A 25,487-nucleotide genomic window follows, 5' to 3' on the forward strand; every position below is an offset into this window, starting at 1 on the left:
CATGTGGGACAAGTCCTCCACTCTCCTCCTTTCTCTTCCCACTTGCACCCTTAGACTTTCTAGTTTGGGCCTAGTTCCCTACTGGAAATTGACAGTTTTAGGGATTCCGAGGGCATAGAGTGACCAAACGGAGGGCTGTAAAGCACGGCACGACCCTCTGACCGATACGCTCGTTTTGAGCTATCACACGGCCCATTCCACGACACGCTCTAAAAAATCTAGCAAAAAAACAAACAAAAAACACGCTAAAAACTAGTCACAAGGCCTCCTAGAGCAGCTTTTTGACACCTTAGGGTATCAAAAGCACATGCACTTACGCTCTGGGCGGGTGCTAGAACACGAGCATATTGAGAGTGCCTTTGTTCATACGGACACCCATTACCCATCCACGATAAGCTCTAGACCCTCAACGGGGACACAAGGTAGCACCACCCAAGACCCTAAAATAGCCGCTAGTGATTTCTCCTCCGACTCAGAAATCATGGAAGCATACCCTACCCAAAACACTGAGAGAGAAGGCCATGCACCTCCCGAAGCTCCACAGCCTAGTACTAGTATGTTTAGCCGTTTCATGGAAACATTAGGTAGAGCTACTCGCTCGGAACCTGATGCAAATGAAGCACACGAAGAGGATGGGTTGGACTCTGACACACCTCTACGATACCCCATTGAGTTAAATAGTGCCTATGGAAAAGTGCTATATAACGCCTTATTGGACACGGGTGCTAAATACAATCTGCTATCCTATGGGGTGTGGTGTCAGTTAGGGAAGCCACCTCTATCTGAGAGTATTATCCAAGTCAAGGGTGTCAACAAGAAAAAAACTGCGGTTTTTGGAATCTGGCACACTTCTGTCAGTTATGACAATGGGGTGGTAGCTCAAGACTTTTTGGTCATGCCTACTGGAACTATGGAGGGTAATATAAACCTAGGCCGCACGTGGATGATAGCCACCAAATGCACTATTGATTGGGGGACTGGGGGTGTTACAACGCAAAAACCAACTCTTAGCCCTACCACTCAAGCCATAGTCCCTGAGATATTGCCCAAGGAAATAAAACCCAAGACATTGCATGTCCAGGAGGTTGAACCATACGTCCCCATAGCCCAACTCTCTAGAGCTTCAACTGATGTAGTTGAAAGAAAGCTTGAGACACACAAGAACCATCCTAATATAACAGAGAAAACATACAAGTGGGTCCCTAAAACCTCTTTAGTGACCATACCTAGTGCTAAAAAACAGAAGCCTTGTAAGAAACGTACCACTCGCTCCAAGAAAAGTAAGAAAATGTTGCGATGGATCCCTAAACGACTATTGGAAGCCCAAGGCTACTATCAAGGAAATGATCAAATCTGGGTGCCAAAACGTAGATTGTACTCTTACCTATCACCTGACCCAAGTGAGCCCAATCCCGTAGCTCCAAAACGAATCAATGATCATGGAAAGAAAAAAATCACAGAATGCTACACACCTGCTCCCGAGCTAGTTTGGGTACCAAAGAAAGAACGATTTGTTCCACCTAGCTCAGGAAGGGGGGAGTCCCATGAAGCTTCTAGCTCCTCATGTAATACATCCATAGAGGTAAAAGCTTCTACACAGCCTCCATCTATAGTAGTGGACCTCCATGAAGCTACAAAAGAATCCACACCTCCCAGTGTTCAAGAATCACCTGATGAACCACTTCAAGCTCGATCCTGGGAGAGTACCTTACCACCCTTGCAACTTGACGAGGCACCTAGGGTAATAGAAAACTACTGGCAAAAATCCTCACCTATTACCAACTGGAACAATTGGTTTCAAAGGGTGACAAGCTCATTTCAAACGGTATGATCTACCCAAGGAAGGGGGGAGTGTTTGCTGACAGTCATCATTCATTTGTTTCCCTCTCAACCTTTTTCCCTGACCTCTTAATCTCCGATCTTAGGGAATGTATATATATAGCCTTATACTCACAAAAAAACAAAAATAGTAAAGAGCAAGAGCGCCTAGCAATGAGAGAGCACCCTATCAGATCTTACATATAAGTCCAAATTCACCGTGTCAAGTCAAGCAACACACAAAAACAACTCTTATGTTTTAAAGGCCTAACCAAATCTATCTGTCTTGTCAGAAATGGCTACTTCACCAGAGGCATGCACTTCTATTTTTGATGAAAGGTACCCCTTGTCTTTTCAACAAGTGTTCTATGTATGCTACCCTATACTTTCTTGCGAATGGGATTTGATAGAGAGCCTTGCATGTGAGAGAAATTTTGAGGAGTTAGAATGGCTGATACGTCTATGGCTAACTAGTGATCCCTACCCAGTGGCGAATGTGTCTCCAATGGCACATGCTTATTCTTTTGCACAAGATGAGTATCCACGCATCACGAGGTTCTTGATTAGCATGCTTGCACAAGAGGATGATGAAGAGGAACTAATAGAGACCGAGGAAGACTATGGCCTCACGGACAACGATTTTATTTATCTAGATGATGAGGATAGAGGCCTAGCCTTAGGGTGGCCACCCGGTTTATATAATATCCTCTTTCCTTGATTCTAAAAGGGGTGACAGATAGGTAGGTTAGGGGTCTAGATTGTGTTTTGAGTTTGTTTTTTAGGAGTTTTAATTTTTCCCACTGATGTGCCTCCTGGAGGTATTCCTTTTGTTTCCTAGTGTGTACAGGAGCGTGTTGCTATTGATAGGATTTGGACCTTCATGGAACCTTTCTCTCGTTCACACTTCAAATCAAGCGCGACCATCAACACAAACAGGTGTTTCTTATCCATTAGCATTGCCCTTATCTTTTTTGCATCCATGATTGTCTGCTTTGATTGTGATTGGTAGCATAATATTCAGCGCATTGGCTTAGTATCAAACATTTAATTCAATGTAATGTTTTGTCATAATCACTTGTCTAGGTTTAAAAATCAAGCAGTCCGACTAAGCTAGTTTGACCAAGCTAGGTATTAGAAATCTTCTCTTAATACCATGGGGAATGCCTTCCTAATAATCAATGGTTACTTAGGTTCTTAATCCGATTTCGGCAGCATTGTGTGAAATGTACTAGGGCTTTCTAGTGGGCTTAACCCTATCGACCTTTAGCTTAAGTATTATAAAGGGAGTTTACTAATGTGATGAGCCTGGGGAGGGTAACAGTGTTATATGACCCCCCAAAGTTACAAAATTAAAATGATGAAAATGAACAAACAAAAAATCAAAGTGCCACAATGTAAAATTTTACGCTGGAAGAGAAATCTCAGCTTGATTTGGTACTTCACTCACATGTATCGCCTATGGTACTAGAGCCCTAGAGGTTCCTAGCGTGGGCGCTTTTCCTTGAAAAGCAAAAAACCCAAGGCATACAAAATAAGCACACACATCATAATTGAATCAATGTGAAAAGACCTTGGGGGGTCAAAGAAAAAGTAATCAGTCAGGCGATGATTTCATGAGAAATTCCTTTTATGGTAGCTTAACTACAAAGTTTTCTAGATATAGCCTCTAGTCAGCCCTCGAACATGAATACTTGGCTCTCGCGATTAAACAACTTAATTGACCACAGAAAGTTAAGAAGCTTACCCATGGTATTAATATTCGATCTCTAGTGCTTTTCGACCGTCAAATTAGCGACCCCAGACTTGTTTAATTTTTTGCCTTTACATCTGTTTATGCATTTGATTACATTGCAATTTAATGTTCATTGCTAACAAATTGTTTGAAATTCTTTGACCAATCAATTTTTCTATCTAAAACTGCATATGCTTTTTAAGAGAATGCAATTACTGTGCCAATGTTGTTTGATTTTGCAGTGACTGAAGAAGGCTAAGGACATTCATCTCAAATGCTCTTCCACCTCGACGAACCAGCTTCAACTCAATAGCTTCCGAGGACGGAATCTACATCAGGAAGGGGGCATGTTAACCCTCACGGCACACGGACACCCATCACCTACGATGGACGCGTATTATGTATTTGGTAGAGTCAGGTACCGGGCTTGTCGGACCAATAGGGAAAGGTAGAGTGATCGCCGATGAGAGGCGCACTTTAACTTGGACATTCAAGGGATTAGTTGGTTAAGCATGGGCGCCCAAGTGTGAATGGGGTGAGCTCCTATAAAAGCCAACTAAACCTAATTTTTACTCATTCTCTCATTTGTGCAATTGAAGAGTGCTCTTGCTCCATCTCCATCTTCTTCTTCTTCTTCACCTCCTTGTGTGTGTGTGTGAGAGAGAGAGAGAGAGGGAGAGTGTGTGTGCGATCGAGCATTACGAAGGCACGACGGCGACGAAGCGGTTGAGCGCGGCACGACTGCAGCTTCTTCTTCATCGCGGCGAGGAATCCACCACGAAGGCGAGCGTAGAGCGGTGAGTGACACACCCTTTGTTTTCTTGAGCTTGCTAGTTTAGGCTTGTTGTGTGCTTGGAGCCGTTTGTGGCTCGCACACGGTGTATTGGCAAGTCCCTTGCTTCGACAGTGCGGCAAGGAGCGCACAGACGGCGTAGCTTTTTTTAGAGCTTTTCAGTGTAGAGGTTTTGACAGCGTAGTTTTTTTTAGAGCTTTTCAGGGCTGGGGCCACGTGGGCTAATGCTAGGCCCGGGATTGTGATTTGCCCACTACACTAACAAAGTAAAAATTCCAGTGTTCTAACATCTAAATTTTTGCAAATAGTGTGTTAGTGAGAGTGGCTCACCTTCTTTAAAGACTTTAATGAAGGTATGTAAGAACGCTCGGAGGCAGCCAATATAAAATTGTGTGAGAAATAAAGAGATAAAGAGAAGGAAAGGGGAAGGAACCTATAGGTTACCATCACACGGTTAGAGAAAGAGAGTGTGTCTAAAAGGCATAGCCACTATTGCCAATTGGCTCCCAATGTAGAGAGCGATAGAGAGATAGACAGAGTGAGATTACCCGAGATGGAAGAATTTGGCCAAGGTTAGCCAAGACATTGTCTTCTAGATATATGTGTGTGTGTGTGTACAAAGTCGAGCCTCCAAGGTGGGCCACTCTCTCTCTCTCTCTCTCTCTCTCTCTCTCTCTCTCTCTCGCTCGCTCGTCCTACATAGCTCTTTCACTCAAACAATCATGCAATCACCTCAATCAACTTTGATCTTTATTTGCTTAATGGGCCAAACAAAATGGTCTTCTTAGCCTCCATTTAAAGAAAATTAGAAATGTTAACATTAAGAAATTGCATCATTTTCTAACAAGGTTGCATTCAAAGAATTTTTAAGAGTTTCAGTGATTTAAAAACCCCCCCCCCCCCCCCCCCCCCCCTTCCCTTTCCCTTTTTTTTTTAATGGTGTGCTTCACAAAAATAATCCTTAACCATTCAATAATGTATTCAACATATAATGAAAGTTACATGAAATCTATTTGCAACTCGAGATTGACCAATAAATCTCTATATTATGGGAATATGTGTCTTTTAAGTCATCTTTATAAGGTTTTCTAAGGAACAATTGTGATGCTAAATTGCTATAAGTGTCACTCTCCCATATATAATATAGGACAGAAAGAACATTGTGTCTGGAGGAAACAAAGAATAAGCTAATAACGACCCAAAAATGAACACCCATCAAAGAGAACTCTCTTTTGCCACACCGAACGATCACAAATCCATTTATTTTGCATAAAATAAAGCCAAAGGATCGGAACTCCATTTATTCTGTATAAAATAAAACCAAAAATTTACTTTGTATCAGAGCTCAAAAAACCTAAAGTCAGTCCAATCCAACCTACAGATTTTGAATTCCACATCTACTCTTAAAACTTGAAGGTGAAACCTACGAAACTAAGGGACATTTAGTTTGAAAACCTTCATATTTTTAGTTTTCAATACAAAGGATGTAACTAAGAAATGTTTTACAAAGCGTGGTGCACGTCATGAAGTTGGTAGCTTGATCCGAAGTTGCAGCATCCCATAGGATTAGAGACGGGCCCGATAGGCACACTACTTTGGTCATTAATTTTTGGAGCAACATTAATGTTTCTAGCAGTGTCTTTGTCACAAGCAGTTGACCCTTGCATCTTGCCCACATGGTGAGCAATAGAGAACTGCAACAAAGGCTCAGGTGCCTACCGCCGCAGAGTTCCATCCCCAAAAGAACGAGCCTAAAGATTGGCGCCCCTACGGACCCAACTGTGCACAGAGAGAGAGAGAGAGAGAGAGAGAGAGAGAGAGAGAGAGAGAGAGAGAGAGAGAGAAAAGAAGAAGAAGAAGAAGAAGAAGAGATTTTTAAGGTCGTAGGAGACTATCCTAAGAGACCTCAAAGATCTATTCGACGAGGAGAGTTGAACTCAAGAGGAAAATGGCATAACCAATCTATCACACTCGGGTGATAGAAAGGTTATACCATTTTACTCTTTTTCTTAGCACACACCCACACAGACGAGAGAGAGAGAGAGAGAGAGAGAGAGAGAGAGAGAGAGAGAGAGAGAGAGAGAGAGAGAGATGGATAGATAGTTTTATTATCATCCTCGGAGGTCAAATATGACCTATGGAACCAAATGAACATGTCACTGATCGAAGAAGATTCCAGCAAAGAGGGTCTCTTGAAAACAAAATGGAACTCCAAGAACGAAAGCGCCAAGAAGCAAATGCTCTCAAGGTCCGGATTGGTGGAATACCACAAGCATGGGAAGCGGTCAAGGAGGACTTTTGGGAGCGCACCAACTTCATTAATGAGACCCTCAAGCCGATCAAGCTCGACCCCGACAAGATAGAAATGGTCGATGGAAGCAAGCAGCTACCAAGTGGATAAGCCATTCTCAAATTCAAGAAGAGAGAAGATCAACTCAAGCTCTTAGAACAAACACACCTTCTCAAGGGCACTAAGCTATGGATCACTGAAGAACTCACCCCATCAAAACTCAAAAACAAAGGCGAAGAGCTCAAGAAAATGCATGTAGCACGAGGCAAAGGACAATGGGCGGTCTGCGGGGGGAAGGCTATCATATGAGAGTGTTGCTCTTCTAAGCCTTCTACTATCAATAACACGACCCTTTAGTTACTACTTGTTTTTTCCCTAAGTGACACGTGCCACATTTTTATTGTATCCAAATTGCCCACACTTCACTACCCAGAGGCATCATCTGTATGTTTTGAACTTTTGGTCCCATATGTCACATATGACCTCCAAGGACGATAATCTCTCTCTCTCTCTCTCTCTCTCTCTCTCTCTCTCTCTCTCTCTCTCTCTCTCTGTGTGTGTGTAACATTTAATGGCCTAAAATCTTATGTGTAGCGGAAATTAGCATGAACATAGTGGGCATTTCATTAGAATAGATTCCTAATGAGAATTACAAGAGTGCTTGGGTGGAGAGAGAGCAACAAAAAGCATAACACCTAGTTAGATAGCATCGACAATACTTTCAAAAGAGAGAGAGAGCAATTAAGCTATTGACAATAGTTGAGGACCAGATTTGCATGGAGCCGGTCCCCCCTCCAAAAGGCTTTGTATTATGGTTTCTCCCATCAAGAGAGACATTGTACAATACAATTCTTTGTGTTCCTTCAAGACTAGCTAGTGCAATGAAGATGGAAGCTTCATACACCAAGCAAAACACTTAATCAAACACAACTTGAATTATCCCCGTTCTCAGACCCAAGACCTCACACACCTTCGAAGATGGTGAGAGCTAGCAGGGTATGAGAGTAGATTGAGAGGAAAAAGAAGTATCTTACGAGAAAGATGTACATCTCCTCACATAATCACTCATATTAGCATAGCTTAGCTTAGTAATTAGCTTGGTAGAGAAGATGAGCATGCATTGAAGCTTGGCTCTTGGTTGGATTTGCATCCACATGCCAAGAGAGTGTTGATGTAGGCTTCTATCTCACAAGCTTGGAGTAGGTGATGAGCTCTCCATTAAAGCTTGGGAGGAGATAGAGTATTCTTCCTTCACACATGGTCAAGTGTGAGTGTGTGTGTGTCAATGCCAAGCAAAAATCAGCCCCCTCTCTCTCTTGGGCGAGCCCTAGCTGCTACTTAGGTCTGGCTTTTGCCTCATTGGACCTCCCCAGGTCAAGCCAATAGGAATTAAGCAGCATAAGTGATAGCCTTCTGACATGTGTCCCCCTTTCCCCTTTTGTGAGAGCTTTAGGTAATTAAATAATTAAACTAAACTCTCATTGGACCCCTTTGCCTCCTGGCCAATAGGAATCAGGCAAGCCATGGGGCTCCTGAATGCTCATTGGACCCCTTGGGAGACTGCCCAATAGTCTTCTAGGAGACTTAATTCTCATTGGTTTCTTTTATTAAATGTTTTTAAATTAATTAAACTAGATTTACTCTAGCTTAATTCTCATTGGTCCACTTCAAGGGTCTTCCAATAGGAATTGGGCACACCTTGTGGGCATCTGGCCTAGGGAGCTGACATGTGTCCCTCATTCCCTTTGTGTAAAGGGAGCCTGTGTGTGTGTGTGTGGCTTTCTCTCTCATCCCCTAGCTTTGGGGCTCGCCCCCTCCCATGTAGGGATGTGCAAAGACTTTTAGGGCACACACAAAGCATCCAATTTTCCCTAGGGTTGACCTTTGGACACAACCTTTGAATTTTGGAACCTTAGCATTTTGGAAGTCTTAATGGGCTGAACCTTAGGGTCTTTTTGGCCCATTGTTTCACATGGCTCTTTTGCAGATGGCCCCCCCTTTGGATCCCTATTTTCCCTCCTTTGGATCCCTACTGTGGCCGGTCTGCTAGCTTAACCAATATTCTAGCTTTTTCTCCCTTGGCACTTCCCCACATTAAATGATCAGTTTAATATGAGAAAATCATTTAGGAGAATTAGATATTGATTATTATGACATTACCTCTCTCTTGAAATCATAGTCGTCCTCGACTATGGTGTAGAGAAGATAAAGCATATGCATGAGTCCTTTTCTTAGCGGGTAGAGGATCCCTATGTTACCCTACGACATCATTCCATAATGGATGACTAGTCCATTTGGCGCTTGAGAGCCTGAGGCTGCCGCAAGCATGTCTGCACATTAGTCCTATCAGTCTTCCATAGTAGAGTGACAAGCTCTACTTGGTGTTCGGGAGACGTCGTCTCCGCAAACTTGATCTAAGCATGCATACTACTTCATTTTTGTGCACAAATAAAGAAAAAGAGAGTCTTATAAGACAAAAATTTTGTTCATTTTTAACATTTTGTACATTTGCTTACTCTTGGGAAGCATTGTAAGCATTGACAAGGTTTAGGTTATCCTTTAATTGTATGCCTTGCATCCATCTAGCATCTTCAAAAGGATAATTCTTAAACTTAATAAGATATCGTCGGATAGTCTTACCGCCTCTTAATACCTTGTCTTCATGTCGGAGAATGGACTCGGGCTGCAGCACCTCCTCGTGGTCCTCGATCTCCGGTGGGTCTTCAATAGTTGGTTCTTGAGGTGGCTCTCCTTTGTAAGGCTTTAAGAGGCTCACATGAAAAGCATTGTGTATGAGCCAATGATTGGGCAACTTAAGTTGATAGGCCATCTCATTGATTGGCCTAAGAATCTGGAAGGGACCATAGTACCTTTTTGCTAGTTTAGCATAGTACTTTTGGTGGCCCGTAGGATTCTTGCCCGTCGTGTGCCTTAATCGAGCCTTGGGAAACTTTAACAAGACCCAATCATTTTCTTTAAAGGCTTGGGCTCTTCTGTGCTTGTCAGCAGCAGCCTTTTGCCTTTGCTGTGAGATAGAGATAGCATCCTTAATCTTTTGGAAAGATTCTTGTAGGTCTCGGCTATACTCATCTGCAGCGAAGATCTTCCCATGTACCTTAAGTAGCAAGGGACTTTTTGATCTTCCCTCAATTACCTCGAAAGGTGCTTTTCCTGTGGAAGTATGTACAGTGTTATTGTAAGCATACTCTACTAAGGGTAAGTACTTCTCCCATTGGGATCTTTGATCTACTTCCGTTACATAGGCTTTTAGTAGATCGAGAATGGTTAGGTTAGCTATTTCACTTTGGCCATCAGTTTGTGGATGATAGGCCGAAGAGAAGTTTAGCCTTGTTCCTAAATTCTCAAAGAGACCCTTCCAGAAATTACTGGTCATTCTAGGATCTCTATCCGACACTATGGACATTGGCAAGCCATGGTACTTGAAAATTTGTGAAATGAAGAGGGTTGCCATTTGATGGGCTTTGATAGTCTTTTTGACAGGTATAAAATGAGCTTGTTTACTGAACCTGTCTACTATCGTCCATATTCCCGTATTCCCATGGATAGACTTAGGCAATCCAAAGATAAAATCCATGGATATGCTCTCCCATGGTGAATTAGGGATTGGCAAGGGTTGAAGCAATCCAAGTTGCTTCCCTCTATCAAATTTTGTCTTTTGACATACCACACATTTGGAAACATACTCGTGTATGTTCACTTTCATGGTAGGCCAATAGAAATATGTTTCAATTCCCTTTAGGGTAGACTGAATCCCTCTATGCCCCGCATATGGGGGAGCATGAGATTCATACATTACTTTCTCACGTAGTGAGTTAGTAACGCATAGTCTATTGCCATAGAGAAGATAACCATCTTGTAAAGTAAATGGTTCTTCTTTCTTCCCTAATGCAAGGGCTGAAATCACATCTCTAAAATCGGGATCAATAGCATACTCATCTATCATTGAAGATAGATCATTGTGAGTTGCTATGGAAACCGCATTCACTCTCGGTCGTCTTGAGAGTGCATCGGCTACTTGATTATGCTTGCCAGCAATGTGAGCAATATGAAAATGAAATTGCGAAAGGAAATTTGCCCACCTCATTTGTTTGTCGGAAAGCTTGGTCTGCGTCATGAAGTACTTAAGACTTTGGTGATCCGTTCGCAGAATGAAAGGAGTCCCCAATAAATAGTGCTTCCATGAGTCTAAGGCATGTAGAACTGCAAGGAGTTCTTTTTCGTATATGCCTAGAGCTTGCTCAACAGGGTCGAGCCTTCGACTCTCATAGCCTATGGCGTGCCCTTCTTGGAGCAAAACAGCCCCAAGGCAATCACCACAAGCATCACATTGGACCTCAAATGGTTTTGAGAGATCCGGTAGTGTAAGCACAGGTTGAGAGATAAGCTTTTCTTTAAGCTTTTCGAAAGCATTGTTCTCCTTAGCAGACCACGTATACCTAACATTTTTCTTTGTTAGGTCATGTAATGGTCCCGCAATTTGTGAGAACTTTTCTATGAAGCGTCTATAGTATGCACACATACCTATAAAGCTTCTTAGTTCATGAAGATTCCTTGGTTTAGGCCATCCTTTTATTACCTCTAACTTGGATGGATCCATTTGGATTCCATCTTGAGAGATAATGTGACCTAAATATTGAATCTCTTGCAAGAAAAATTCACTTTTCTTTCGATTAACATAAAGTTTATTCTCTCTTAAAACTTGAAATATTACCTGGAGGTGTTGCTTGTGTTCCTCCAATGAATTAGAGTAGATGATAATATCATCAAAGAACACTCCAGTGAAGGTTCGATGAGGCCTGAACAGCTTCTCCATCAAGCGGTTGAATGTGGCTGGTGCATTAGTCAAGCCAAAAGGCATGACAATGTATTCGTAAAGACCAAATGTAGTACGAAATGCGGTCTTTACAATGTCTTGATCAACTATCCTTATTTGATGATAGCCACTTTTTAGGTCAATCCTACTGAAGTAGGTCGATCCTTGTAGCTTATCAAATAGGTCTTCTACCCGTGGAACGGGAAACCTATTCTTGATAGTGATCCTATTTAGTGCTCTATAGTCGACACACATACGATATGTGCCGTCTTTCTTTTGCACTAATAGCACAGGTGAGCAAAATGGAGATGAGCTAGGCCTAACCATGCCCTTCTCAACTAACTCATGCACTTGCCGCATAATCTCCTCTTGTTGAGCTTGAGAAACTCTATAAGGAGGTTTGTTAGGCGGTGAACTTCCTGGAAGAAGTTCAATTGCATGGTCGTCATTACCTCGTTTAGGAGGTAGCTCACAAGGGATGTCGTCAATAAAAACATCTTGAAACCCCTTGAGAAAATTGGATAACTCTAATTCCTTTTGGTTACTTTTATTTTCTTTTGCTAAAGCATTAGGTTCATTTTGAGAATCTTTAACAAAAATCATGTACACAGAAATAGAGCTCTTTATTGACTTGTTGAAAGCTGGTGTATGTACAATGGGGATGGTGTTACCCATCTCCTTAGCATCTATATACATGTCCTTTTCCCTGAACTTAAAGGAGATTCTCCTTTCAGGAAATTTAACATCGGCAGCCAGGCGGTCAAACCATGGTGCCCCTAGGATTACATCCTCATGCTTGAGAGGAGAGATAAAGAAGTCCTCTTTGTCCACATAGCCTTGGACATGAAGCCTCAATTTCCCGATTAAGGGAGTGACTGAAGCTTCTTGCCCCTTGAAGGCACTGTCTGCGGGTAGGATATCTCCCATCTCGTAGGATTGTATGCCTAGCTTGGTGGCTAACTCCATAGATATGAAATTGTGAGTAGAACCAGGGTCAAAGAGAATAAAAGCATCATGTTCTCTTACCTTTCCCCAAGCATGGCATAGAGGAGATCCTTTGTGGTGAGTTTGATGAATCTCCTCCTCTTGGATTTCAACCAAAGAAGCTCTAGGAGGATCTTGGCGGTTGTTCTTTTGGGGACAAGCGCGGTACGCATGCCCTTGTTGGCCGCACTTGAAACACCGGTTATCTTTACGATAACGCTCAAGCTCTTCAGGAGAGAGTTTATTCTTTCCTTTGTAAACTCCCTTCTCTTTAGCTTTGTTGGAATTGCCCTTAGGAGACTTTTGGACATTGTCCTTCCCCTTAGGCTCATTGGAACCCTTGTTTTCCAGGGGCTTATTATTTCTTTTACCCCCCGTTTGGAAATTGATTCGCGAGGCCACCATAGTATGGTGTATTACCGCCGATATGGTATGTGGCCTTTGGGAGTTGACATACTCCGCCATTTCTTCGGTTAAGCCCGCACAAAATTGTTGCTTTTGCTCTCCAAAATCCAACTTTTTGAAGACAGTGGCTTTGAGTTGTAGGTCCCAAAACTTGTCTACATATTTGTGGATGGATTCATTGGGAGAGAGCTTTAAGCTTCGCCATTCGGTGAGTACTTTGTCTTTGGCATCGGTGGCCAAAAACTGCTTCATAATGGAAGCTCTTAAAGCCTTCCATGTTCGTGGAGCTTCACCGTTGGCTCGTAGGCTAGACCACCATTGTCTGGCGGACTTTTGAAAGTGCATAGCTACATGGCGTAGCTTAGAGGACTCCGTGAAGCCCTCATCTCCAAACGCCGCATCGAATTGCTGGATAAAGGCCAAAACTTTGTCTGTAGCACCGAAGGTGCCGTCATAGGTAAGGAAAGAGATGCTCTTCCCTCCCTCTTTGAATTTCTTCAGCTTGGACGACCTCTTCCATGCGGCATAGGATTTCCTATGGCCTCTTCTTTTTGATGGTTCAAAAGTTGCACCATCACTTTCTTCAGAAGGTGAAGAATTTGAAGAAGGTGGAGAAGAGGGTGACCTCTTTCTCGCCTTTTTCTTGTCTTGATCTTTGTCGTCTTCACCATAACTTTCATAAGAGGAAGAGGATGAAGAAGATGGAGAAGAGGGTGTCCTCTTTCTCGCCTTTTTCTTCTCTTGCTTTTTATCATCCCTCTTTGAATTGTGGTGAGGAGAAGAATATGATGGTCTTCTCCGCTTTGGTGGTGATGGAGAGCGTTTAGCCCGCCGTCTTCGTGGAGCCATCTCCGCCGAGGTGGCGGGAGACTCGCTTCTTTCTCGTTCCTTCGGTGGAGGCTCTTGAGTTCTCCTTTGGGAAGGAGATGCATCATCAAGAAGTAAGTTCTTGAGCCCTTCATATGGATTCTCTTCTTCTTCCCGAATCGGAGAGAGATCTCTTTTGGTAGTCTCACAAGGAGACTTCCTAGGTGTTCTCTCGTCATGGTGATGAGCTTGGAGAATCCCGTGAGCACGGAGCTGCCGTTGCACTTCACTTTGGAGAGATGGATTGCCCATGGCTTGTTGAAGCCTAGAAACAAGATAGTTAACAAGCATTGAAGCATCATTAGTAGCTTGCTCATGAGCAAAATCAAAGTTATCAACATTAATTTCACTCTCTTTACTATTGTCAGCCATTCTAACAACTTTTAGGTGTAAACTTTTTAGGTGTACTTTGGCACTTCAAGCCCTAGTTGCTACTCCTCTTTACCCCTTTAGAAAAAGCACTCAAGCTACTGTACCCGCGGCTCGAATACCATTAATTGCAAGGAATAGAAGAGAGGGTCTTTCGACACCAAAACAGCACCGGCTCCTGTCAAGCTTCTAATAGCTCAATAGTGGTTAAGCCGTAGGCAAGCCCAGTAGGACTCCACTATTAAAACCATAGCTCTCGACGGTGATGCCCCGTTAACTGCACAAAGGCAGGCGCACTGCAAGGCTGAAAAATCCCTATTCTACTTACTCACGGGCAATTAATAATACCAACCATTTGTAGCTAGCTTGAGGACCTCCCTTCTTGAGCAAGAAAAGAGAAACCTTGAGCTCTGATACCAATGTAACATTTAATGGCCTAAAATCTTATGTGTAGCGGAAATTAGCATGAACATAGTGGGCATTTCATTAGAATAGATTCCTAATGAGAATTACAAGAGTGCTTGGGTGGAGAGAGAGCAACAAAAAGCATAACACCTAGTTAGATAGCATCGACAATACTTTCAAAAGAGAGAGAGAGCAATTAAGCTATTGACAATAGTTGAGGACCAGATTTGCATGGAGCCGGTCCCCCCTCCAAAAGGCTTTGTATTATGGTTTCTCCCATCAAGAGAGACATTGTACAATACAATTCTTTGTGTTCCTTCAAGACTAGCTAGTGCAATGAAGATGGAAGCTTCATACACCAAGCAAAACACTTAATCAAACACAACTTGAATTATCCCCGTTCTCAGACCCAAGACCTCACACACCTTCGAAGATGGTGAGAGCTAGCAGGGTATGAGAGTAGATTGAGAGGAAAAAGAAGTATCTTACGAGAAAGATGTACATCTCCTCACATAATCACTCATATTAGCATAGCTTAGCTTAGTAATTAGCTTGATAGAGAAGATGAGCATGCATTGAAGCTTGGCTCTTGGTTGGATTTGCATCCACATGCCAAGAGAGTGTTGATGTAGGCTTCTATCTCACAAGCTTGGAGTAGGTGATGAGCTCTCCATTAAAGCTTGGGAGGAGATAGAGTATTCTTCCTTCACACATGGTCAAGTGTGAGTGTGTGTGTGTCAATGCCAAGCAAAAATCAGCCCCCTCTCTCTCTTGGGCGAGCCCTAGCTGCTACTTAGGTCTGGCTTTTGCCTCATTGGACCTCCCCAGGTCAAGCCAATAGGAATTAAGCAGCATAAGTGATAGCCTTCTGACATGTGTCCCCCTTTCCCCTTTTGTGAGAGCTTTAGGTAATTAAATAATTAAACTAAACTCTCATTGGACCCCTTTGCCTCCTGGCCAATAGGAATCAGGCAAGCCATGGGGCTCCTGAATGCTCATTGGACCCCTTGGGAGACTGCCCAATAGTCTTCTAGGAGACTTAATTCTCATTGGTTTCTTTTATTTAAATGTTTTTAAATTAATTAAACTAGATTTACTCTAGCTTAATTCTCATTGGTCCACTTCAAGGGTCTTCCAATAGGAATTGGGCACACCTTGTGGGCATCTGGCCTAGGGAGCTGACATGTGTCCCTCATTCCCTTTGTGTAAAGGGAGCCTGTGTGTGTGTGTGTGGCTTTCTCTCTCATCCCCTAGCTTTGGGGCTCGCCCCCTCCCATGTAGGGATGTGCAAAGACTTTTAGGGCACACACAAAGCATCCAATTTTCCCTAGGGTTGACCTTTGGACTCAACCTTTGAATTTTGGAACCTTAGCATTTTGGAAGTCTTAATGGGCTGAACCTTAGGGTCTTTTTGGCCCATTGTTTCACATGGCTCTTTTGCAGATGGCCCCCCCTTTGGATCCCTATTTTCCCTCCTTTGGATCCCTACTGTGGCCGGTCTGCTAGCTTAACCAATATTCTAGCTTTTTCTCCCTTGGCACTTCCCCACATTAAATGATCAGTTTAATATGAGAAAATCATTTAGGAGAATTAGATATTGATTATTATGACACTCTCTCTCTCTCTCTCTCTCTCTCTCTCTCTCTCTCTCTCTCTCTCTCTCTCTCTCTCTCTCTCTCTCTCTCTCTCTCTCTCTCTCTCTCTCTCTCTCGCGTGGTGCGCACATGGTGTAGCCACGTCAATCGTTCGGTGGATTTTTAATAAGTTTGGCCCACAAACTTCTGGCAGGGAGTGTACTGTTTGGCCAACGTAGCCAACGCAACAAAGCCCCCCCCCCCCCCCCCCCCCCCCCCCCCCCCCCCTCGACGTGTTCGCGACGGCCAACGAATGCTATCTGCACTTTGAGCGCTTCTCTTGCTTCTCCTGCTTTGATTCTACCCTCCTAGCTTGCAAGGTAAGTGTTGTTGCTTCTTTTGTTCTCTCTCTCTCTCTCTCTCTCTCTCTCTCTCTCTCTCTCTCTCTCTCTCTCTCTCTCTCTCTCTCACACACACACACACACACACACACACACATGTACACATGCGTTACAGAAGGAGGAAGAATCAATTTCATTGTCTTTTTCTTAACACACACACACATGTACACATGCATTATAGACAGAAGCTACATGGTTTTTATACATACATAGTATTATGTTTTTCATTCAAAAGCTCTCGTTCGTCAAAATGCAATTGCATGACAAAGCGTCTCATTTGCCAATGAATGGTTTCAAGTTGCACATTGGGTCATGGCCTCGTGTGTGCACACAAATGGGATCGGCATAAGATTATGTCCGAATTTTCATTGCATGTATATCAATAATTTTGACTTTTCATCATCAAACATCATATTCTGCAGTATGTCTTCTCCACCTCTAGTCATGGCTGGCATGTGGAGAGCTAGGCGAGGGGAGGCTGGTGTGCCTTCTAGGCCCTCTTGGGCAATCCACTTGTAGTTGGCGCCAGTGGGAGATGAATGTGAAGAATACGTTCCTCTTTCCCAAGACACCATGCCTTTTGAGCAGGTTTCCTACGTCAGATTGATGGAGGAGGCTATGGTTATGCCTCCTTCAACTGGGAAAAAATGTTCCAAGGTAGATATATCCTCGCAAACATAGGCTCCAAGTGAGTAGCCAGAGGTCACAAATGCAAGGACTCAACCATGAGTGAAGACAACAGAAGAAGCAGACATAAGCACAAAAGGGACGAAGCGTGCAAGGGCAACGACAGTTATATGGGATGACAAAAGCACGCATACTCTCTTGCGAGTCTATGAGGAGCAGTGGCCACACATCAAGAAGGGTAATTTTTGCCCTAAAGATTGGGAAGATTTGGTCTTTGCTCTAAATCGAGAGATCTCAGATAACTTCAATCCTGAGCATGCAAGAAACCGAATCGACACACTAAAGAAGCTCCACAAAAAAGAGCTTTCAAAACAAAATTCTAATGGCAGTATCCCCAACACCTGGCCATTTTTTGACAAGTGCAACGCTTGTGGGGGAAGACTCCAAAGTGCTCAGGCATAGCTGGTGCACTTGAGAGCAAGAGCCACAGGCCTGTATCCTCCACAACAGATACACCGTCATAGACCTGGATGGTGTTGAGAATGATGGTACCTTGGGTCAAAATCCACAATCAGATTCGGTGGATTTGGACGGTGTATTTGGCAAGAAAGTCAAGCAACCAAAAAAATCTAGCTTGGGTCCAGTGGCCAAGACAATGGGAGATGGGATGAAACAGATGTGTGAGGCCACGAGCATGCAGAAGACAAGAAGACAAACACCTTGCGAGAGCTTGAGACTGCCAGAATGCTACAAGAGGAGCGACTCACAAAGATCAGAGAGAAGGAAGAGACGAAGCTTCACCAAAGCTTCTTGGAGATTGCAAATCTCATCTCTGAAGCCAAAACATTAAGTTTATTACACATCACCGTAGTAAAATCTACATTTTCTTTGAGCATTACCACGTTTCATTGTAGAGTAATTAATATATAGACATGTTTATTTTTGTGCAGGTGAGTTTTTGTAGTCGCATTCCATTGTCGCATTCCATTGCGTCGTCACGTGTGCATCCTTACTCGTATTCAGGTATGTCTTAACTTACTTCATAATTTGGATATTTATTTGCTTTCTGTTAAGTTGTGATTTCAATCAGTATGTTTGTTTTAAATCATAGGATGGAAGAGTGGGTGCATCTATTTGGGATGATGACATTATTGAGTGACAATACACTAGGCCTTGCTAGGCACCACATGGTCAACGCTTGGAGGAATTGGAAGATAATAACTTCTTTATACTTATGTTTACTTATGCATGCTTGTGTTGTGGGATGGTGGGGGCGCTTGAGTTAGTAGCATGGCATTTTGCACCAAGAGTATGGTGGTGTTTTCCTCGCCAACACATGTTCTTTCGCAATGTCCACAATGTGCTTTGGTCTTTGGCTCGGCTAGCAAATCAAGATCCCTATTGTTTTGCATATCACATGTCTCGCAGATCCTTTCTTGTGCTACTAAACATGATTCGTCCACTACTTCCCACAAGGGGAGTCAGGTTTGTCAGAGAGCTTATCTCTCTAGAGGCTGCGCTTTCTTGCGTACTTTGGCGGCTTGCGCATGGACACTCCTCACGAAGCATGGCAAATATGTTTGGCATGGGTGAGAGCACCATTCGCAAATATGTGGTGATCATTTGTCAGATATTGAGTAGTATTGAGTTCTTCCACAGGGTCCGCATTAGAGTGCCGCATGGAGACCGTCTTGAGCAGATAATGGCAGGATTTGAGGCTATCTCTGGTTTGCCGCATATTGCTGGGGCACTTGATGGGACTCACATCCATCTATAAAGAAAGCTAGCACAAGAGTTCTATCCAGCACAATACATCAACATACATGGTTTTCCGAGCATCCTCCTACAGTGTATTGTCAACTCCAACAAACTTTTTGGGAGTGCAGTTTGCATGGCTGCAGGAGGGGTGCATGATTCTTCTCACTTTAAAGAATGGTCAGCACAAACGACGAGAAGCACTGGATCGGCCAGTATCGCTCATTCAAGGAGAGATAGTACGAGCTTATTTGATTGCAGACTCAGCCTACAAAGCGAGAACATTCTTGGTACAGCCATATCAAATGAAGGGAGGGTGATTTTTACATGGAAAGCGAGATTTTAATAGGAAAATCTCAAAGGGGAGAGTGAAAGTAGAAAATACCTTTGGTCTCTTGAAGAATAGGTGGTGGATTTTGTGAGATCTCAACGTCGATCTTGCTTTCCAGCCCACTGTGATAGGAGCATGTTGTTTCCTACATAACTTTGTGCAAATACGAGGCAAGACGGAGCCTCATGATCAGTGAGATCCGCATCCCAACTCCCAAGAGCCACTTCCTAATGATGGCGGTAATCCTGCTCATTGCGAGATGGCCTTGCGGATAAGAGCAGCCTTATTCCACCATAGCAACTTGAGGGTTCAAAATGCAGCAGGTCCAGGTGTAGCAGGGTGTGTGGATTTAGTAATTATTCATATTTTCAAAGTGATCCTGTCTTTTGTTTCAACTAAGGTTTTAAATATGTATCCATAAAGCTTATTTTTAATTTCATGAAGTTGTATTTTGTTAGGGCTTGATGATGATTCGGAGTCTGAGGATTGAGTCATGTCTTACATGGTCGCCCTTTTTGTCATGTGGCTTGCTTTATGGCTGCAATGAGCAACACCTCTATTTATGTAGCGGAGCACCTCTATTTATGTATTGCTACAGGGTTTTCATTATGGTTCTCAAGCATTTTCATTTATGGCTGCCAACGAGCAGCAATGCCGCGCACTTCTGTATCATAGTCAATGATCCATTTTGATGTACTTAGAACATCTTATTTTATGGCTGTCTGTCTCTTGTTTATGTGGTTGTTGGACATTGAAATCTTGTTTTGTCATGCATTTTTTCATGTATTCGGTGCAATGTTATTAGGCGTTTTTGTTGGAAAATGCTATCTTTTATATATTGGCAATGCATGGTTTGTTGGTTCACTCGGACGTGAACGGACGAACACATGTGCGCATAGGACGTGGCCGGACGGAATAGGTGGCCGAATGGAATAGGTGGTTTTTTTTACCAACCAAATGCATGTGCGTGAAATGGCGAAAAGTTCGCATCCGTTTGTTGCACTTTTTTGAGAATGAATGGCCTCATGTGCGCTTTACATCTCTCTCTCTCACTCTCTCTCTCTCTCTCTCTCTCTCTCTCTCTCTCTCTCTCTCTCTCTCTCTCTCTCTCTCTCTTCTATCCTCACTGCCCCACTTGGACGACACAGTCAACTAGCTGTGAACAACAGGTCTCCATGGCTGGAATGAATCTCTCTCCTCACAATGCACCACCACCTCGCTTCATCGACCATGTGCCAAGTCTGCATCCTCTTCTCAATAGGGTAAAACACCCAATAGAAGACCACCTAAGCGGGCCGACAGATTCCGACCGCCATAGTGTGTTGTTTTGAGCTCAGAGGGGCACACCGCGTAGCTGAAAGCAGCATCTACTGCTTGTAAAAGTCGCAGTCTGATCGGCGATACAGAGGCGACGGAAGACACGGCGAAAGTTTTGCTGTGTAACAAAACGGGGGGCGAATAAGGAGACACCTGCAAGGGGGGTAAAAAGCCAGAGCACCATCGAGGATAGAACCTGAGATCTGAGGGTGGAGATTTAATTCCGCATGCTCTAACCATGAAAGTACTGCTGCGTTGCTGTCCCTCAACTGGAGCTTTTTTGAACAAAAATCCGGGGTCGTCGAGTCTCTCTACACGCATCCGGTTTTTTATTGGGGGTTTTACCCTAATAGAATCCTCTTCTCAATAATAGAGTAGAATAGATAATTCTCTCAGTTTGTTTTTAAAAAAATGAACCCGAGGCAAGAATGAAGTGTATGATAGGTTTTGAACTCATGGCGCATAAAGTAGCCGTTGTGTGCTTGAAACCTGCTGGTTTCGCCATTGTCTGAGAATCCGGCTATGGTGGCTACCACGAGGTCAAGGTCCTCTCCCTCGCATGCCCTCGCACTTCTGCCAAGGCACGTGAAATCCGAAAAAACTGAGCATGTCAGAACTACTGTGGCCAGAGCTCTATCCTCTGCCCCTTCTGCGAAGGAAAAAAAGTATGACGATTGTTCAGGCAAGAGAGGAAAAACTTCCGCTTCCTCTGCTCCAAAAAGCCCTGTTTTAGTAAAGAGGGAGCTCTCTGCAGCAGAAGACCTTGACGATACGAGAAAACAACAGAACGTGCCGGAAACGCCTTCTTCTATTTGTGCAGCAGCCTCCGATTACGAGTCTCTAAGGCTCCAGCGCATTGCTGAAAACAAGGTTTTTGGCTATGTTTTTCCTCCTATGCATGCATATACAGCTGACATTTCGCCATGTGGGCTCAATTCCTGCTTTCTGTGTCCTTCAGCTCCCTCTCATCTTGTTTTTCAGGCGCGCTTGGATGCTTTAGGGGTGCAGAAGCAAGCAGAGAGCCTCACTTCCTTCTTTCGGATTTCAAAACCTGGCAAAAGGCCCTGGAAGAAATCCCCCATTACACCTATTGGGCTACGGCGTCGCTCAGAGCGCCTGAAGAGCAACAACCTTTCTCCAGGTGTGTGTGTGTGTGTAGAGAGAGAGAGAGAGAGAGAGAGAGAGAGAGAGAGAGAGAGAGAGAGAGAGAGAGAGAGAGAGATGTAGTCTTTGCTTGTCTTTGTGTATGTGCAGGAATTTACAGGCCTTCGTTCTCCGTTCATCTTGGGTATAAGCTTGATAGGAGCCCAAAGGTTGAGCGTGTGTTGCGAGACAGTGTATACAGAAATTACCAGGATGAAGAGAGTCTGAGGGCAGGAAATGCTCCTTTCCCCAAAAATTGTCCGACAGACTTGCAAGTTTCCCCTATCCTATCTGCTCTACGCTGCAGAAGCAAAGAAAGGGGCACACTTTATGACGCAATTGTTGGGATTTGCTGCCACTTTTGCCGGTATACCTGCCTGCAATTCAATTCTCTTTTTGGGAGCATCATTTTTTGCCTTTGAATGTTGTCTTTGTGCCATTGATTCTTGGGTTAAGGTTAAAGAGTCAGTGAAAGCCACTTCCAAGCTATTCATTGCTGAGGGACTATTGTTCTAGAAGAGAAATTTCTTATATGGAGGTCTCTATGACAGACGTTAGTAAATGCACATCCGCTTTGCATTTTGATGCTTGCTTGCTTCCAATGCATGTTGGTTTATTACCTCACTGCAAGAAGGTGTTACAATATGCTAACAAGTTGTGAGTAACACAATCTCTCTGCACTGCTTTCAGTGAGCTATTTCTTGCTCGCGATGATGAGGGAAGCTGACTGGTCCTCTCATGCTTTAAGGTGCAAACATGCTTCTATTTTTCACGTGATGCAATGTGCATGCAGGCAGAAGAAGCTGTGCGGCGAAGAGGACTGTGAGCGCTGTGGACAACGAGATGTCACAAAGGCGTGTTTGGGTACGGTTCTTTTGAAGTTCATGCTTTCAATCTTGGTGTTTCAAATACCTATAGCTGAGATGGAATGTGGAACTTAACAGGAAAGACAGACTGCTCCAAATGCCATTCCAGCAGCGGGGTTTTTTGTAGGGCATGCTTGAAGATTCGATATGGGGAAGGTAATATATAGAAACGCTGTAGGTATCACACATTGTAGGTAATCAAGTCTATTCACAAGAGTATGTTAGGAATTTGTGGGTGGATGCATGGGTTTCTATGCAGAAAATGCCTGGATTGCCCATTTTTTTGTGCATGCATGGTTATACTTGCTTCTTAAGCTGCTGTAAGGTCATAAAAAGGGGGTTTTGATTATGCTATTTTAGCACAGGGGTTTTTAGGGCACACTTGAAGATTTGATATGGGGAAGCTAAATTACAGATATGACACTATAATAAGACATCAAGTCTGTGCAAACAGAAGTATCTACATATTTTACATGTGAATGCATGGGTTTCTATGCATAAGACGCTTAGATTTTCAGAATTGTCCACATATGTATGGTTATGCTTAAGGCTTGAACTGCTGTAAGGTATAGAGGAGAAATGTTGAAGCCAGGAGTACAATCTCTTTTGACAGCATGAGAGTTTAAGGAATTAGGCAGTTGGCCGAGACAATGGTATCTGTAGCGATTCGAAGCAAGCGTCATCCCCTCATAATTGGTCTATGATTTGAAACCAAGTGTCTGCTTCTTTGCTCTTACCCCGAACCAAAGCTTTTATGTATGGTTAGAGTGAAATGCTTTTGTTTTTGCAGACATAGAGCAAGTAAGGCAGAGAAATGACTGGCTTTGCCCACATTGTTCTGAGGAAGAGGGTGTGAACCCATATTGGATTTGCAACAGGTAAACTTTAGGGGGTTTCATTTGATAGGATGTACCATTCACACGTTTGCTCGATTGCAGTTTACATTATGTTTAATGAATTGAATCAAACTGTTCTCAGCTCCATATGCCTCTCTAGACGAAAGATGGCGCCCACTGGGATTGCTATCTATAAAGGTATCTCAAATTATTTCAGGAATTATACATATTGATGATGAAGTATGTGGTGAGGTGAAGGGAACATTAATGTAGTAGAGATTTTTACTTTGTGTTTTTCATTGGCAGCTAGAGAGTTGGGCTATACGTCGGTAGCGCATTATCTCGCTGATGTGCTTGAGAAGCAAGCACTGAAGTAACATTTTGCTGATGCATAGAGCTGCCTCTGTGCATTCAAATATGCTCTTTTGTGGGTTGATCAAAAGAAAGCTTGCCCTTGTAGAACAGATACGAATTGAATTTCTTTCAAGTAGTGGTAGCTGTCTGATATTGATACGGTAGGTTCAAAAGCAAATCAAGTCTTGGATTTGAAGCCAAAGAGAGGATGAAGTTGAGATGTTTGCTGTTTTACTCCTAAGATGTGGAGTGATTACCTTCAACATTTACGTGATATTTGCAAGGCTCCATACATGCTTTTTATGAGGGAAATATGCTTACATGCTTTTTATGAGGGAAATACACTTTTGCTTACATGCTTTTTATGAGGGAAATATGCTTTTGCCTGCTTTTTAAATGGACAAGATTCACAACCATCATACAATTTAGCCGTCTTAAACGCTAGCCAACTTGTAAGAGCTCTTGGCTCTGTGTAGTGGCACATGGTGTCCCTCTAGGGTAAACATTTTTGTAAGGATATAAAACCCAAACTTAGGCTGCCTTAACAATTTTACTGCTTTGACTTCCTGTGCATTCCATCTTTTGCATAGCCTTAGCATTTATCGCTTTTTAGTCTTCTAAGGCCTTATCATTAATTCTACAAGGGACCTTAAAAGGCCCTTCACTTATAAGGCCTTATCATTACTTCTACAAGCGAGCTTGTAAGACTATCTGCAAATTATTCTTTGTAAGGCTACTATAACATTCTCACTGTGTGAAATGTCTTATGCTTGTTGTAAACATGAGAGAAGACTTCTAAGATGTGAAGAAAGAGTTGGCCACCTTCCATGAAACTAATGCAATTCGCCATTGGGATTTGAATTTCTATAAATTGGCTCATACAATTTTAGCGCTTTTGAATGGGCTTCTCTACCCTAGCACCATTGGCCTTGAGACATGTTTTGATTGGAGACTTTTAAAACGAGGAAATCCTCAATTTGTTGGAGTTCTCAATTTCCAATCTTATGAATCGTAGGGGGTTTGATTATGCATTATCACAATATGATAGAAGCTAACCTATGGTGGATGATAGCATAAGCAAAGCCATAGCTAGAGGAAGAAGAGGTTGCAAAGTAAAGAGAGTGTCAGGAGAGAGTCTACACACGTCTACACACAACTAGAAGGAAGAGGACACACAATGACCTTTTTTTAATAATTGAGCATATATATCATGCATTGTCTCTTTTTGTGCTAGAGTAATCTCACTTCAATCAAGACAAGTCTAGCTTATCCTTATAAGTGAGTTCACTCTTATCTCATAAGTTGGATACACTCAACCAAAGATTTTAGGTTTTCTTATTATAATTTGGTGCTTAGAGATTACCTCCCCTTAAACTAGAATATAGGTGAATGTAGATTCCATTTACACAATTCTCTTTTGCCTAAAAGCCTTCTCTCTTGATCCTACTTTGCATTCCCAACAACATCCTCAAAGCAATTAGGCTCTATATCTTGCACATTCTTCATCATATACGCACAATGGCAAGCCACATAAATATCACAAGTTAGCATTTGCATAGTATATCTTAATCTCCCAAGTTTACATGCTCTAGTATCGTTTCTAAGTATCCTATTTTCTACCTATATCCTTTTGACCTTTGCAATCTTCACAAAGTATAATGCAAACTTCTTTCCAAAACTTTTCTTTCAACCAATTGAATCACCATCATCATGACTTGCACATCAACTTGACATCCTTGGGGCATCATTAACCTTTTCTCTCTCTTTTATTAACACACTCGATGAT

General features: G+C 42.9%; 1 protein-coding gene and 2 pseudogenes across 2 annotated transcripts; all 3 read left to right on the forward strand.

Annotated features, from left to right (window-relative positions):
- The first annotated feature begins 17,078 nt into the window (after positions 1 to 17,078).
- LOC147464893 (uncharacterized) lies at positions 17,079 to 17,949 on the forward strand (annotated as a pseudogene).
- A 567-nt stretch (positions 17,950 to 18,516) lies between these two features.
- Positions 18,517 to 19,675, forward strand: LOC147464894 (protein ANTAGONIST OF LIKE HETEROCHROMATIN PROTEIN 1-like; annotated as a pseudogene).
- A 1,259-nt stretch (positions 19,676 to 20,934) lies between these two features.
- LOC147464895 (uncharacterized) lies at positions 20,935 to 24,055 on the forward strand. 2 transcript variants are annotated; one of them, XM_086517020.1, is made up of 9 exons: positions 20,964 to 21,167; positions 21,260 to 21,372; positions 21,484 to 21,643; positions 21,757 to 22,012; positions 22,439 to 22,509; positions 22,590 to 22,667; positions 23,302 to 23,389; positions 23,490 to 23,545; positions 23,654 to 24,055. In XM_086517020.1, the coding sequence occupies exons 1-9, from the start codon at positions 21,110 to 21,112 to the stop codon at positions 23,722 to 23,724; spliced, it is 951 nt and encodes a 316-aa protein (XP_086373146.1). In that variant the 5' UTR covers positions 20,964 to 21,109; the 3' UTR covers positions 23,725 to 24,055. The 2 variants fall into 2 exon arrangements, with proteins under 2 accessions (XP_086373145.1, XP_086373146.1); XM_086517019.1 differs by having other exon boundaries at positions 20,935 to 21,372.
- The last annotated feature ends 1,432 nt before the right edge of the window (positions 24,056 to 25,487 follow it).

Source organism: Adiantum capillus-veneris, chromosome 1 (genome assembly GCF_014529385.1).
Source record: "Adiantum capillus-veneris isolate H3 chromosome 1, ASM1452938v2, whole genome shotgun sequence".
Classification (NCBI taxonomy): domain Eukaryota; kingdom Viridiplantae; phylum Streptophyta; class Polypodiopsida; order Polypodiales; family Pteridaceae; genus Adiantum; species Adiantum capillus-veneris.

Excerpts from the sequence above, each read along its gene's own strand:
- LOC147464895 (XM_086517019.1), top strand. The coding sequence starts at position 21,025 with ATGGTGGCTACCACGAGGTCAAGGTCCTCTCCCTCGCATGCCCTCGCA. Across the intron at positions 23,390-23,489 it reads CCATATTGGATTTGCAACAG|CTCCATATGCCTCTCTAGAC; the intron begins GTAAACTTTAGG and ends AACTGTTCTCAG. Across the intron at positions 23,546-23,653 it reads TGGGATTGCTATCTATAAAG|CTAGAGAGTTGGGCTATACG; the intron begins GTATCTCAAATT and ends TTTCATTGGCAG.